The sequence below is a fragment of the Mytilus edulis genome, chromosome 11 (genome assembly GCF_963676685.1).
Source record: "Mytilus edulis chromosome 11, xbMytEdul2.2, whole genome shotgun sequence".
Taxonomy (NCBI): domain Eukaryota; kingdom Metazoa; phylum Mollusca; class Bivalvia; order Mytilida; family Mytilidae; genus Mytilus; species Mytilus edulis.
In genome coordinates this window covers 46,344,995-46,360,783 of record NC_092354.1, presented here as the reverse complement: position 1 = coordinate 46,360,783, position 15,789 = coordinate 46,344,995, and the positions used below count along the sequence as shown (strand labels likewise).

The 15,789-nt window shown below is 33.8% G+C and overlaps 1 protein-coding gene across 1 annotated transcript in view; it reads right to left on the bottom strand.

The window, feature by feature from the left end:
* Positions 1 to 667: 667 nt before the first annotated feature.
* The window catches only part of LOC139494319 (uncharacterized), a 35,879-nt gene continuing 20,757 nt past the window's right edge, over positions 668 to 15,789 (bottom strand). The window contains exons 3-8 of the mRNA XM_071282485.1: positions 11,259 to 11,536; positions 9,089 to 9,337; positions 3,797 to 3,967; positions 2,424 to 2,660; positions 1,058 to 1,294; positions 668 to 672 (exon numbers count right to left, since the gene is read on the bottom strand). Of these exons, the coding sequence (XP_071138586.1) occupies positions 668 to 672; positions 1,058 to 1,294; positions 2,424 to 2,660; positions 3,797 to 3,967; positions 9,089 to 9,337; positions 11,259 to 11,536 (1,177 nt within the window). The remainder of the gene's footprint in view (positions 673 to 1,057; positions 1,295 to 2,423; positions 2,661 to 3,796; positions 3,968 to 9,088; positions 9,338 to 11,258; positions 11,537 to 15,789) is intronic.

Here is a 15,789-nt window from a genome sequence, read left to right as displayed (position 1 = left end):
AATCGCATAAATATTCAAAATGTTTCTGTGTAACTGGTTTTGGTTTGTTCTTCAAAGTTCCGCCAAAGGGCAGTGTTTGGCCTGAATAAGAACTGCTTGAGTGTGAAGACGTGTCTATACTCTAAGATCGATTATGAATGATACGAATTCATGAACCTTAAGAAATCTGACATACCAATAAGTGACATTTCTGACGCAAAGTTTTCAATTGGCATTTATCCGTTTCAGATCCGTTCATCATCCGTTTTATCCGTTATACGTCTGGTAGAAATCCGTTTCTCATCCGTTCAACATCCGTTTTATCCGTTAAACGTCCGGTAGTAGTCCGTTGGTGAATTTATCTTCCAGACCTCCAACGAATGTATAACGGACACGTAACGGATACAAAACGGTAACGAAACGGACGAGTACCGTACAAAACGGACGCCTAAAGGACGTTCAACGGACATTTTATCCGTTGGACGTCCGTTCAAAGTTTAGAACATGCTCAAAATTTTCAACCGGATAGAACGGACGTCGACGGATAAAACGTACGCTTTACGGACATGCAACGGATATGGACGGACGTCTAACGGATAAGAACGGACGTCTAACGGACATGAACGGATTGAAAAAAAGTTACCGTTAGCCGTCCGTTAGAGCTATCCGGTAAGGTGTGACCGAGGCTTCAGACTGATAAATATTCATTTCATTCATAGTCTCATGTAAACAAGACCGGAAACCGCAGAAGATTTCCGCGCAAATCCGGAAATTCAAAAACGCGACAAAATTTTTATTGAACGATTTTAATTTCATTAGTACAATGAAAAATTCGGGAAATTTTCCCGATTTTTTTTTTTATTGAATTTTCTATCGTAATCGGGGACTTCGTCCCCATACTAATCAAGTTTACTAAATAATAAGATTTCAGTAGGGTCTGTATTGATTTTACAGTTAGGTCAAAGCTATTTGTCAGAGTTGAAGGCATGCTATTTATGATAAGAAAAGCTATGAAAAAAGTTTGATTTTTGTTTTAAAATAATACACATCGAATCTATGTTTGTAATATGTACAATACCTGTTCTGGTTGGTGTTGAGGTCTCAGTCATCACAGTTGAAACTGCTGATTTATTATTTGCAGCAGTTGAACTGGATATTTCGCTCACAGTGTCAGGCGTTCTTTGTGTTACAGTTGTTAGAGATGTGTAATCGTTTAACATGCCGTTAATATCTGCCGTCGTTGTATCTTCTATAGAGATAGAAGTTGCACTAGTCGCTTGTGTATTTCGCACTGTCACAGCTTCGGTTGTTTGTTCTGTAATAAAGAACATATGTTTTAAAAAGAAGCCGGATACAATAAATATAAGGGACACTATAAAAAAGTATGAGCAATGGTAACAGCAGTTCCATAGCAAAAAACCCCACCCTAATGGAACACGTTGACTTAAATTCAGATGAAACGAGTGACCGGTGAAAAATAACGTTTATCCAATTCTTGACCTAATGCAAACATACATCATAGAAAGTGTTTTTTGCACGATTTGATCATTTATCGCATAAACTTCGTATAATTGTCAAAACATATTTCAATTGGTCACTGTTGTTATGAAAATATGGAGGCTACTTAGTGGTCGTGTTTTGAAGCCGAAGTTTAACGATTGTTACCCTTTTGTAAACAATCAACAAAGAAGCATGACTATTTAGCTAAGTACGTGTATAACATTTACAACAAGATATAGTTTATTTTGAAGATGGATCGATGCTTACGTTTGGTTTTCGATTCGCACTTCCGTATTGCGATCACCAGATTTTTACGAGAAAGGTCACGCTGCATACGGAAAACATGTCGGCGTAAAGTTTGCTGGAAGCAAGCAATTAAAAAAGATTTAAATTCTTCTAAATTTAGACAAATGATAGAATTTTCCTGAGAAAAAAGTATATATTTACATAAGTTTTATAATAAAAACTAGCCATTTAGTTATGAAAAACATGCATTTCTTTTTTAATTAAAAGTTTCATGAGACTTAAAATAGAATAGCATCAATAATTTTGATAAAAATTTGCAAATAATCAATTTTACTCACACATTTTAAAAGAATAATTCAATTTGGTACACATAACAATTTGACAAAAACTTATATTTTCTTCATTGCGAAGCTTGATTTGTCGTTACTTTTTGTACGCGATTAAACAAACTTATCGTTTGTGCAACACACGCCTCAGAATACGACAACGACTTAAAAACACGATCATCATAATTAAATACTAATCAATATTACTAAATATTAAGATTGCGGTAGGGTCTGTCTTGATTTTACAGTTAGGTCAAAGCTCTTTGTCAGAGTTGAATTCATGTTATTTATGATAAGAAAAGCTATGAAAAAACTTTGATTTTTGTTTTAAAAACATACACATCGAATCTATGTTTGTAATATGTACAATACCTGTTCTGGCTGGTGTTGAGGTCTCAGTCATCACAGGTGAAATTGCTGATTTATCATTTGCAGAAGTTGAACTGGATATTTCGCTCACAGTGTCAGGCGTACTCTGTGTTACAGTTGCTGGAGATGTGTCATCGTTTAACATGCCATTAACATCTACCGACGTTGTATCTTCTATAGAGATAGAAGTTGCACTAGTCGCTTTAGTATTGTGCACTGTCACAGCTTCTGTTGTTTGTTCTTTAATAAAGAACATATGTTTTAAAAAGAAGCCGGATACAATAAATATAAGGGTCACTAGACAAAAGTATGAGCCATGGTAACAGCAGTTCCATAGCAAAAAAAAAAACCCCACCCTAATGGAACACGTTGACATAAATTCAGATGAAACGAGTGACCGGTGACAAATAACGTTTATCCAATTCTTGACCTTATGCATACATACATTATAGAAAGTGTCTTTTGTGCACGATTTTATCATTTTTTTCGCATAAACTTCGTATAATTGTCAAAACATATTTCAATTGGTCACTGTTGCTATGAAAATATGGCAGCTACTTAATGGTCGTGTTTTGAAGCCGAAGTTTAACGATTGTTACCCTTTTGTAAACAATCAACAAAGCATCATGGCTATTCAGGTAAGTACGTGTATAACAGTTACAATAACATATAGTTTATTTTGACGACGGATCGATGCTTATGTTTGGTTTTCCATTCACACTTGCGTATTCCGATCACCAGATTTTTACGAGAAAGGTTACGCTGCATACGGAAAACATGTCGGCGTATTGTTTGCTGGAAGCAAGCAATTAAAAAAGATTGAAATTCTTTTAAATTTGGACAAATGATAGAATTTTCCTGAGAAAAAAGTATATATTTACATAAGTTTTATAATAAAAACTAACCATTTAGTTATAAAAATCATGCATTTCTTTTTAATTAAAAGTTTCATGAGACTTGAAATAGAATAGCATCGATAATTTTGATAAAAATTTGCAAATAATCAAGTTGACTCACACACTTCAAAAGAATAATTTAATTTGGTACACATAACAATTTGACAAAACGGATATTTTCTTCATTGAGAAGCTTGATTTGTCGTTACTTTTTGTACGCGATTAAAGAAACTTATCTTGTGTGCAACACACGCCTCAGAATACGACAATGACTTAACAACACGATCATCATAATTAAATACTAATCAATATTACTAAATATTAAGATTGCAGTTGGGTCTGTCTTGATTTTACAGTTAGGTTAAAGCTCTTTGTCAGAGTTGAAGTCATGTTATTTATGATAAGAAAAGCTATGAAAAAACTTTGATTTTTGTTTTAAATAAATACACAACGAATCTATGTTTGTAATATGTACAATACCTGTTCTGGCTGGTGTAAAGGATTCAGTCATCACAGGTGTAATTGCTGATTTGTCATTTGCAGAAGTTGAACTGGATATTTCGCTCACAGTGTCAGGCGTACTCTGTGTTACAGTTGCTGGAGATGTGTCATCGTTTAACATGCCGTTATTATCTGCCGTCGTTGTATCTCCTATAGAGGTCGGATATAATAAATTTAAGGAACACTATGAAAAAGTGTGTGCCATGGAAACAGCAGTTAAATAAAAAAAATTACCCTAATGGAACACTTTGACTTAAATTCAGATGAAACAAGTGACCGGTGAAAAATAACGTTTATCCAATTCTTGACCTTATGCATACATATATCATAGAAAATGTCTTTTGTGCACAATTGTATCATTTTTGTCGCATAAACTTCGTATAATTGTAAAAAAATATTTCAATTGGTCATTGTTGTTGTGAAAATATGGCATCTACTTAATGGTCGTGTTTTGAAGTCGAGGTTTAACGATTTTCATCCTTTTGTAAACAATCAACAAAGAAGCAAGGATATTCAGGTAAGCACGTGTATATCAGTTACAATGAAATATAGTTTATTTTGATGACGGAGCGATGCTTACGTTTGGTTTTCCATTTACACTAGCGTATTGAAATCATCGCATTTTTACTAGAAAGGTCACACTGCATTCGCAAAACATGTCGGCGAATTGTTAGCTGGAAGAAAACAATTAGAAGAAATTAAATTTCTTCAAAATTTGGACAAATGATAGAATTTTCTTGAGAAATAGTATATTTACAAAAGTTTTAAAACAAAAACAAGCTATTAAGTTATAAATTTTAATTTGAAGTTTCATAAGATTTGAAATAAAATGGTCTCAATAATTTAAAAAAATTTTGCAAACACTCAATTTGACTCGAACGATTCAAAGGAATAATTCAATTTGGTATATATATCAGTTTGTCAAACACTAGTATTTTAATCATTGAGAAGCTTGATTTGTCGTTACTTTTTGTACGCGATTAAAGAAACTTATCGTTTGTGCAACACACGCCTCAGAATACGACAATGACTTAACAACACGATCATCATAATGTTTGTCCCCGCCTGGAGTGGGTAGCATAAGAGCCAATCCCAAGCTCGTCTCCCTAAACACCTACCTAAGTATATTGCATGATTAACATGCTGGAAAATCTAGACCAAGTTGAGGGAATAGCCTCAAAAAGCCTTCCCTTTTGCGCAAATAGTTATTTTCTTGCCTCGTTAACCATGTTATACCCATCTGTTAAGTTTGTGCGATCTTACAGTAAAACCCCGGTGATTTAGTCTGATCAATCATCATTCTTTATGTCACATCTATAAATGCAACCAATGTCTCCCACATAGTTTTTTTTCCTTTCAAGCAAAGAGAGAACCATATCACAACAGGTAAAGGCATGGATAACACTAAGTGTGTCAGATCACTCATTGCTTAGTGCATTTGAAAGGCCATTGATAGATATTAATCCAAAGTCTTTTGCCCTCCCAAACACAATCTATAGTTCGTCTACCCCTATGTCACGGAATAGCGAAACAGTAGTGACAGCATCATCATTAACGACTGTTCGAATCGTGACTCGTTTAAGTTCGTGTTTCACTGCATCAGATACATGCACCATGATTATAGTGTCTGCCTCTAAATGTGAACTTGGTGCTAAACTCGAAATACATCACGTGGTGGATAAAATAGAATGTCCTGACCATTTGTTGCTATAACTACCATACGCATCCAAGAATTCATCCACTCGTATTACAGTTTCAAGGTATTTTATTAAGGTAAGGACATAATACCCAATCAGCATACTCGTTAGGCCGCAGTTCACATTTGGAGAGCTGATTTCCTACATTTACAAAGACTGTGGTATTGGTCCTCACATCCATAAATTGCAAAAACACATATTTTCTTGCTTTGTTAACCCAATCTGATCAGTTTTTTTTCGATCTTACAACAAAACCACGTATCGTTTTCAATGACATTAAATTATCAAATCCATATAGTGGTGTTGGCTGGTCAATCATTATTCTAAATGCTGAAGTCACATCTTCAAACCCCATTAATGTCACCAGCAAACGTGTTATCTTTTTATGCCTAGTGCATTTGAAAGGTCATGGATAGATATATATCTTAAACTTTTTCCCCTTCCAAATGCAAACCAAAGTTTGTCTGCCCCTATGTCACGGAATAACGAAACAGCAATGACATCAGTATCGACTGTTCGAGTCATGACTCAGTTAAGTCTGTGTTTCACTGCATCAGACACATCGATCTTGATTCTAGTGTCAGTCTCTTCGTGTAAACATGGTGCTAAACTTGAAACATCATCAGGTGGTGGATAATATTGAACATCCTGAACATTTGTTGCTACAATTACCTTGTACTTAAAATTGTATTGAGCAAGCTTCTGTGAATGAAAACTTAAAAGTTCTTTCTTATTGTCATCATCTCTCAGAAAACTTTGCCAATTTTGAGGATGTTTTTAACCCTGGATTCGTCTGTGTATTCCCTTTCCCCTAAATGTTGCTCTTGCTTCTTTTAGCAGCTTTCAAAGTACCAGTATTGTCTATGTTCGCATCCGACACTACATCCACTGTTGTTACAGTTTCAAGGTGTTTCCTAACGAGTATGATGATTGAGTAGTATGTCCTTACCTTAATAAAATACCTTAAAACTGTAACAAGAGTGGATGAAATCTTTGATGAGTATGGTATTTGTAGCAACAAATGCTCAGGATGTTCTATCTTATCCACCACTTGATGTATTTCAAGTGTAGCACCATGTTCACATAAAGAAACAGACACTAAAATCATGATGCATATGTCTGATGCAGTGAAACACGAACTTAAACGAGTCGTGATTAACAGTCACTGATGATGCTGTCAATACTATTTCGCTATTCCGTGAGATAGGGGCAGACGAACTATGGATTGTGTTTGGGAAGGCAAAAATCTTTGTATTAATATCTATTAATGGCCTTTCAAATGCACTAGGCAATGAGTGATCACACACACTTATTTCTGACCCATACCTTTACCGGTTGTGATACGGTTCTCTCTTTGCTTGAAAAGGAAAAAAAGACTACGTGGGAGACATTGATGGTATTTGAAGATGTGACTTTAACATAAAGAATGATGATTGATCAGCCAAAATTACCGGGGTTTTACTGTCAGATCGCACAAACTTATCAGATGGAGCTAACATGATTAACGAAGCAAGAAAATATTTTTTTGCACAAAAGGGAAGGCTAATTATAAGTGAGGCTATTTCCACAACTTGGTCTAGTCTTTTCAAGCATGTAAAGCGTGCAATATACTAATGCAGGTGTTTAGTGATACGAGCTTGGGATTGGCTCTTATGCTACCCAGTCCAGGCACTAATGGATTGCGAAGGGACAAAGAGGGTCCCTTTAAAAAAAAAAAACTCTTTCTGAGGCCTCATCATTTTGTCAGAAGCTTGTACATTGTGATGTAAGAAAGGATGCCGCGGTCATTTTTAATGTGGAAAATCGGGTCTCCCGTGCACTACGATGTGTGCATGTCGTGGTGATCGTTATTTTTGGACGAAAATTGTAGTAATTTTAAATATGTTTTAGTACTATAGTGATTTTATTTTGTTTTAACAAATCTATCCAAAACTCTACATCGAAGAAATGGATTGAGGACTCATCTTTGAAATTTACGTCATTTTTTTACCGGAAGTGTCAACTTTATATTTAAACATTTACAACATGATAGAATAAGTAGTTTTTGGGATAACTTACAGCCAAAAGATTAATGACCAGCATAATCATTTTCTTTACATTTTAAAAAAAGTTGAAAATTTGAATAATTAATTGATAATTCTATGTCCGCCATTTTGGATATTACCGGAAGTAAGGGTTTTTAAGACATATGTCTTATACATTTTATCCATTAGAAGCATCAAAGAAAGGTTCCTGCACAATGTAATGATAGTAGCAATACGTTAAAATACATTTCAATTACCCTCCCTAAGAAATAAGCTTATTTAAATACAATGTCCGCCATGTTGGATTTTAACCGGAAGTAGGGTTTCTGAAGACATCTAATCTATTTCATTTATCCAAAAGTAGTTAAAAACAAAGGTTTGTACCAAATATTATGATAGTAGCATGATAATAACACATTTTTACACAATAGCCTTCGATATTGGGCTGATTTAAGTATGACGTCCGCCATTTTTGATTTTACCGGAAGTGAGACATTTTTTTCAAATGCCTCCCTATCTGAAATAAAAGAGTAATAGTTGAGGAAGGTCTATGCCAAATTTCATGCTTGTAGCAGGATGTGCACAATTTTTCACAAAGCCGCCGTACTAAAATGCATACATACATCATAGAAAATGTCTTTTGTGCACAATTTTATCATTTTTGTCGCATAAACTTCTTATAATTGTAAAAAAATATTCCAATTGGTCATTATTGTTGTGAAAATATGGCATCTACTTAATGGTCGTGTTTTGAAGTCGAGGTTTAACGATTTTCACCCTTTTGTAAACAATCAACAAAGAAGCAAGGATATTCAGGTAAGCACGTGTATATCAGTTACAATAAGATATAGTTTAATTTGATGACGGAGCGATGCTTACGTTTGGTTTTCCATTTACACTAGCGTATTGCAATCATCGCATTTTTACTAGAAAGGTCACACTGCATTCGCAAAACATGTCGGCGAATTGTTAGCTGGAAGAAAACAATAAGAAGAAATTAAATTTCTTCAAAATTTGGACAAATGATAGAATTTTCTTAAGAAATAGTTTATTTACATAAGTTTTATAACAAAAACATCCTATTTAGTTATAAATTTTAATTTGAAGTTTCATAAGATTTGAAATAGAATAGTCTCAATAATTTTATAAAAATTTGCAAACACTCAATTTTACTCGAACGATTCAAAGGAATAATTCAATCTGGTATATATATATATCAGTTTGTCAAACACTAGTATTTTAATCATTGAGAAGCTTGATTTGTCGTTACTTTTTGTACGCGATTAAAGAAACTTATCGTTTGTGCAACACACGCCTCAGAATACGACAATGACTAAACAACACGATCATCATAATTATTATAATTATAAATATTAATAAATGTTTAGATTTCAGAACGGTCTGTCTTGATCTTGCTCTTATGTCAAAGCCCTTTATCAGAGTTGAAGACATCTTATTTATGAATGAATTCGAAGCAATGAAAAATCTTTTATCTTATGTTTCTAAAAGTTGCACACTTAATCTATATATGTTTGCAACCTGTTCAATACCTGTTCTTACTGGTGTTGAGGTCTCAGTTGAAATTGCAATATTCCTATTTGCTGAAGTTAAACTGAATATTTCCTTCACAGTATAAGGCGTACTCTGCGTTATAATTGATGGCGATGTTTCGCTGGTTGACATGCTGTTAAAATCTGCCGTCGTTGTATCTCCTGTATATACAGAAGTTACAGATGCATTAGTCGCTTTAGTATTTTGCACTGTCAACGCTTCTGTTGTCAAAGCTTCGGTTGTTTGTTCTGTAATAAAGAATATATATTTTAAAAAGTTGACAGATATGACAAACTTAAGAGACACTAGAAAAAAATATGAGCCAGTGCAACAGCAGTACCATGACAAAAAACACACACAAAATACCGCCCATCAGGAAATAATTTGATTAAAATAGAATAGTTTCGATAATTGTCAGCTAAAATTTACAAAACTATTTAACCACACGAGTTAGTTTGATTATTATTATTACCAATATCATAGTTATCACTATTACTAAATGTTTAGATTTTTAAAAGTAGGTTTTGTCTTAATCTTGCAGTAAATCTAAAGCTATTTGTCCGAGTTGAAGACATGTCATTTATTAAAAGAAAAGCTGTGAAAAAGCTTTGAAATTGGAGGCTGAAAAAAATCACCATGGAGAAGTGATTTAAAAAAAACAATTCAATAACTAACATTTGATTGTGTTTAGATATTAGATTAGAAACGTTTTTAATAATTTTCGAATGGTCGGGAATAATAACATGAATAACCGGATATGTTTGTGCACAATTTTATTTTTGCGCTGTAATATTCTAGGTAGGTTTTGTTATTTTATTTTAAACAATGAAGATATTCAGTTTTGTTAATGTTTCTTTAACGAAATTCTCATATTTATAACATATAATGAAATCGGTTCATTTATTTAGCTTATTAAATCTACATCCGGTCAGCCTACATCCGTGTACTTCATATATAAATGCAAGTGAAATTGAATAACGTCGATAAATTTGTCACAATTTGTGATTTCATTAAAAGATAAGTCTTTAATTTCAGATATACTATTAGTAATTCCAAAAACATTGCGGAACACTGAACGGATAATTAGGTTAGAGATATAGGCGAAAAATAGTTCAACTTCATATGTAAACGTAGAATCAAGGTTGACCTTTAAACATACAAAAAAGGAAAGAAATTAACACCCTGTGGCAGTTGAACAAACAACTTGTAAATGGTCCATCAGGTGGCATTACTTATTAGTTCATGGTTTATGATCCTACTTCCTATAAATGCCGGATATCCAAGATTAGACAAAACGGATGCTGTTGATGTGAAAGCTGAGGATTTATCAGACAATGACTCCGTGTGTTATACATATACCAATAATGTCTTGTTTTATTCTAAATTTATTGATTAAAAAGAATCAATATTTGTATAATAATCTTCAAGACAACAATAAGCGTTGAAAAGACCTTTGTCTCACTCCAAACTTTTGTTCAGTACTAATAATAATTTAATTGTTTAATTATAATTCTATAATTTTTGTGCTATTTTCACATTTTCTGAACGGTGTGAGAAAAATGTTTCTCCTCACTAGTGAAAAATCTGTTCTCGGCAAATAACTGGTTGACATTTAATTGTGACGTTAATTTTTCATGTTTTCGTCTGAATTTTCTTATTGTGACGTCATGAAAAAAGGCGACCATGCCTGATGACGTGACATCAAAAGTACACAACTTTCCTGAAATTCCTGAAAAGGAGGAATACAAATCACAAAAGAAACAGATCCCACCACTGTAACTCGTGTATTACGATAAATCGCCACTCTCAACAGTTAAACTTTAATAATTATCTTAAAAGCTCGGCAAGCCTCGCTCTTTAAATACTAGAATTTAAATGTCTCGAGTGGAGAAATATCGTAATACTCTTGTTTCAGTTATGGAATCTTTATTTACAAAAAATAGTTTGTTTTACTTTTTTTTTATTCTATTGCTTTTTTATATTAAGATTGTTTAGATACTGTGGCGAATGGAAAGTAATGTCACAATTTATACGTGTTTTAATATTTTAAGAAAAGTGATGGTGTTGTTCCTTTGCTTGAAGTTTTTTCAATGAAGTACTGATATTTTGTTCAATTACATTTGTTTTGTAAGTTATATATCGAATCTACTTTTGCAAAAGGTTCTTTACCTGTTTCTGCTGGTGTTGAGGTCTCAGTCATCACAGTTGAAATAACAGAATTAACATTTTCAGATGTTGAACTATATATTTCCCTCCTCACAGTGTCAGGCATACTCTGCGTTACAGTTGCTGGAGATGTTTCGTCGTTTAACATGCCGTTAAAATCTGCCGTAGTGGTATCTCTTATAGTGATAGATGTTGCAGAGGCACTGGTCGCTAGGGTATTTTGCACTGTCACAGCTTTGGTTGTTTGTTCTGTAATACCGGAGTCATGATTTAAACAGAAACTGGATGTAACAAATTTAAGTAACACTAGAAAAATATATGAGCCACAGAAACAGCAGTATCATTACAAAAAAAAAAAAAAAAAAAAAAAAATAAACACCTCTCAAGAACAGTTTGACTCAAATAGAATAGCCTCGATGATGTCCGACAAAAGCTGTCATGTACTGGTAAAAAAGTTCAATACTGATAAAAAAACAATAAGTATTATTGAACATCTGTTTTACAGTACTCTCCGTCGGAAATTCTATTTTCTGACATTCGTTTTGATATTGTCAAGCTGTTTTGGTTTGTTCGTTTTATTTTGTACCATAATTAACCATTTTTTCAATTACTTGTTTGTCCAATTTCCTTTTAATTAGGTCTTTCCACTTTTCTGTGGAAAGCCTATTGTATTTGTTCTGATTATTATTATTATTATTTTTTTTTTTTTCCGCCAAATTTTGTTCTTGCGATAAATGTTTGTTTCGCAATATGTCGCTTAGATTTTTTTCATTTTGTATCGTATAGTTTATGCGCTTTTAAATTTCACCCTGCTAAGCCGAACCATTTTCTTTGTAAGAGTTATCTCCCTATTCACTGTTTGTCATGTGTGTGCATCTCCTTCGTAACAAAATAAGAAAGCGACAAAATTCTTTTTACAAATTGTTCGTTACATCCTCAGGAATTTTTGGCTAATTTGGATCGAAGCGATTCGATGAAATTTTATAGGAGTTATGTACCTTTACGGAATAAATTTGTCGGTATGTTTTTTTAACTCATAAACCGTTAACCGTATAACCCTGGAATGTTTTTATTTGAGTCCCCTGGGTCCTAACTTAGAAAATTAGGTCAAGGTCAAAGGTCAAGGTCATATTTTAGATTTTCATATGTCTTTGATTTCCCTATAATTCTTGAATGGTTATAGATACAGAAAATTTAAGCAGTGAAAAATGTTCAGTACTTCAAGGGGCAACTTTGTTACATTATGACTGTATTGGTTTTACCATTATGTAAGGGACATAACCCCCATTGATGGTTTATAAAAAGCCATTATTAGGCAAAACTCTTAAACAAAAGGTCCTTGACCCATAGGGTCTTTTGCAATGACATTGTGAAGCAATGACCTTGACAAAGGTCACAAGGTCAAAGGTCAAGGTCATGTACATATGTGATTTGGGGCACGACTTGAAGAATTTTATGTGTGTTTGCCAACCAACCAACCAACCAACCAACCAACCAACCAATCATGATCAATCAATAATGATCAATCAACAAATCATGATCATGATCAACCAATCATGATCATGATTAATCAATCAATCAATCATGTTTCCGTCTCATGTGTTTAATATAGGGTTCAAGATCTCCTTTGTTTCTTTTTCGCTGTTTCAATTGGCCCTATCCAACGTGTTTAACCAACCAACCAACCAACCAACCAACCAATCAATCAATCAATCAATCAATCAATCAATCAATCATGATCAATCAATCATGTTTCCGTCTCGTCTCGTGTGTTTAATATAGGGTCCAAGATCTTCTTTGTTTCTTTTTCGCTGTTTCAATTGGCCCTATCCAACGTGTTTAACCAACCAACCAACCAACCAACCAACCAACCAACCAACCAATCAATCAATCAATCAATCAATCAATCAATCAATCAATCAATCAATCAATCATGATCAATCAATCAAGTTTCCGTCTCGTCTCGTGTGTTTAATATAGGGTCCAAGATCTTTTTTGTTTCTTTTTCGCTGTTTCAATTGGCCCTATCCAACGTGTTTAACCAACCAACCAACCAACCAACCAACCAACCAATCAATCAATCATGTTTCCGTCTCGTGTGTTTAATATAGGGTCCAAGATCTTTTTTGTTTCTTTTTCGCTGTTTGAATTGGCCCTATCCAACGTGTTTTACCAACCAACCAACTAATCAATAAATCAATCAATCAATCATGATCATGATCATGATCAATCAATCATGATCATGATCAATCAATCATTTTTCATGATCAATCAATCATGTTTCATGAAAAATTGAAATTTAATATTGTTCTTGCGTCACTTCTGAAAAAAAAATCCACATTTACTCTGAAACTACAAATACAATCGACCTCAAAATTTGCAGTCAGCAGGGCATACATGTACTAAAAGTTTGTAAAAAAATTTGGTGCAGATATCTCTCAAAGCTTTTCCTAGAGAAAAAAAATTGCAATGCCGTAAAAATTGCTTGCTAGGTCCGTAAATTTCAGTAAAAGCCTACAATAAAATGTCCGCTCCGAGATTGAAATACTAATCTGTGTTACAAACAGGTGCTGAAAAATGTACATTATCAGAAAATAATCAATAAATGTGTTTTAAAGTTACACCGGATCAAATAAATCCAAATCATGCACTGTTTGTGAACTGCCATCAAAATGTCAATTTCCTACAATGACAAAAGAAATTACATTGTGTGCATTCCGTCTCTATACATGTTGCCTGTTCAAAGTCCCCACCTAAAAAGGAATAAAAAGACTATCTTTTCGTTATTATAAACCCGTGTCACGTGATGTGGCGCGCGCGCTGTACCTAAAATAAAAGAAAAACTTTCCAAACTAAACATCAAACTTCTCCGGTAACAATAATATAGACCCCATACAGAAACAAACAAACAAACAAACACCCCCCCCCCCCCAATTCAATTAATTTTAAAGGGGGAAAGACCCCCTACAATTGCTTTTTTAAAGCAATTGATTTATATTTTTTTTTTTTTTTTTCTTCCGCCAAATTTTGTTCTTGCGATAAATGTTTGTTTCGCAATATGTCGCTTAGATTTTTTTCATATTGTATCGTATAGGTTATGCGCTTTTAAATTTCACCCTGCTAAGCCGAACCATTTTCTTTGTAAGAGTTATCTCCCTATTCACTGTTTGTCATGTGTGTGCATCTCCTTCCTAACAAAATAAGAAAGCGACAAAATTCTTTTTACAAATTGTTCGTTACATCCTCAGGAATTTTTGGCTAATTTGGATCGAAGCGATTCGATGAAATTTTATAGGAGTTATCTACCGTTACGGAATAAATTTGTCGGTATGTTTTTTGAACTCATAAACCGTTAACCGTATAACCCTGGAATGTTTTTATTTGAGTCCCCTGGGTCCTAACTTAGAAAATTAGGTCAAGGTCAAAGGTCAAGGTCATATTTTAGATTTTCATATGTCATTGATTTCCCTATAACTCTTGCATGGATATAGATACAGAAAATTCAAGCAGTGAAAAATGCTAAGTACTTCAAGGGGCAACTTTGTTACGTTATGACTATATTGGTTTTACCATTATGTAAGGGACATAACCCCCATTGATGGTTTATAAAAAGCCATTATTAGGCAAAACTCTTAAACAAAAGGTCCTTGACCCATAGGGTCTTTTGCAATGACATTGTGAAGCAATGACCTTGACAAAGGTCACAAGGTCAAAGGTCAAGGTCATGTACATATGTGATTTGGGGCACGACTTGAAGAATTTTATGTGTGTTTGCCAACCAACCAACCAACCAACCAACCAATCATGATCAATCAATAATGATCAATCAACAAATCATGATCATGATCAATCAACCAATCATGATCATGATTAATCAATCAATCAATCAATCATGTTTCCGTCTCATGTGTTTAATATAGGGTTCAAGATCTCCTTTGTTTCTTTTTTGCTGTTTCAATTGACCCTTTCCAACGTGTTTAACCAACCAACCAACCAACCAACCAACCAACCAACCAACCAACCAACCAATCAATCAATCAATCAATCAATCAATCAATCAATCAATCAATCAATCAATCAATCAATCAATCATGATCAATCAATCATGTTTCCGTCTCATGTGTTTAATATAGGGTCCAAGATCTTTGTTTCTTTTTCGCTGTTGCAATTGACCCTATCCAACGTGTTTAACCAACCAACCAACCAACCAACCAACCAACCAACCAACCAGCTAATCAAGTAATCAATCAATCATGATCATGATCAATCAATCATGTATCCGTCTCATGTGTTTAATATACGGTCCAAGATCTTCTTTGTTTCTTTTTCGCTGTTTCAATTGACCCTATCCAATGTGTTTAACCAACCAACCAACCAACCAACTAATCAATCAATCAATCAAGTAATCAATCAATCATGATCATGATCAATCAATCAGTCAAGTAATCAATCAATCATGATCATGATCAATCAATCATGTTTCATGAAAAATTGAAATTTAATATTGTTCTTGCGTCACTTCTGAAAAAAAAAA